The 1,069-nt window shown below is 55.6% G+C and overlaps 1 protein-coding gene across 1 annotated transcript in view; it reads right to left on the bottom strand.

Moving 5' to 3' along the window:
* Window positions 1-252, bottom strand: part of AK4 (adenylate kinase 4) — a gene marked incomplete at its 5' end in the record, with an annotated part of 5,655 nt that extends 5,403 nt beyond the window's left edge. The window contains one exon of the mRNA XM_009696137.1: window positions 86-252. Within this exon, the coding sequence (XP_009694439.1) occupies window positions 86-252 (167 nt within the window). The remainder of the gene's footprint in view (window positions 1-85) is intronic.
* Window positions 253-1,069: the final 817 nt, after the last annotated feature.

The following is a 1,069-nucleotide window of genomic DNA, read 5'->3' as shown; positions in this document are numbered from 1 at the left end:
TGCTTATATTTTTATTGCAGCTGGGGGAAAGCAGATGTCACTTCAAGGAGAGATGCAATAAATTCAGTTGCCTCCTATGTTACAGTTTGCCTCCAATTTTCTTTTAGCCACTCAGAGACACAAAGGAACCGTTTGGAAAATTCTTTGCCACGGCGTGTGACAAGTCCTGGTGCTGCCACCAGAAGAGGTCCGGCCTCTTTCCTCCTGGACCAGGACCCGATCGACACCTCTTCTGCTCTCTTCCCCCAGCAGCTGAAATAGCATTCGTCACCAGAAACGAACAATTTGGCAATCAATTTTTGCAAGACTTCTGGTGAGGATAGCACATTTTAGCCCTCCCGAAGTATGAGTCCTCTCTAAAAACAGCCACAGGACCCTGCATTTGGAGGCAGGCTCTGGTTTGCCAGACGGCAGGGGAGGTCAAAGCGGGCAGAGAGGCGCACCTGCCCGCGGCCTGAATTCCGGGGCTGCAGGAAGGTTTTTTTGCAAGATACACCATTTCTGGAGAGAGTTCATCCGATCGAACGGGGGAACCTGACGCAGCCTGCATGGATCCCCCCACGGGAGCGTGGGGCCGGGGCGTGCGGAGGAAACCTCGCAGGCATCCGAAACGATCTGCAGAGGATGCCTGGCAGGAAAGTGGGGCAGGTCGGGGGTGCCAGCCCAGCCACGCTCCCCGGTTGGAAACCTGCCTCCGAAACGGGGCAGGCAGTGGGTGCTGAGTCACCGCAGGGACCTGGACCGCGTCCCCCTCCCTCCGCTCCATGAAGGCATTTCGGCTCACCCCGCCGAGCAGCTCTGTGCTTGGAGCCACGGTGGCTGCCAGGCACCGAGAGCAGAAAATACCATTTTTTCAATGACAAGTTTTTTGTCGCTGCCCATACGTCACCAGCGCTGCTGGCAGCTCTCCTGCTTGGGAAAGCAAACGACGCAGGGATGGAAAGAAATACGTGACGTCTTATGCAACTAGCACGGAGACCTGCTAGGGCATCAGTATTATCGCATCCGCCTACATTTTTTAATATTTATTCGCAGGGTCTGCCCATCGCCACGGGCTTGCAGGGAACGC

Source organism: Cariama cristata, unplaced genomic scaffold, assembly GCF_000690535.1.
Source record: "Cariama cristata isolate BGI_N322 unplaced genomic scaffold, ASM69053v1 scaffold22172, whole genome shotgun sequence".
NCBI lineage: Eukaryota > Metazoa > Chordata > Aves > Cariamiformes > Cariamidae > Cariama > Cariama cristata.
This window is presented reverse-complemented; position numbering and strand designations above follow the sequence as displayed.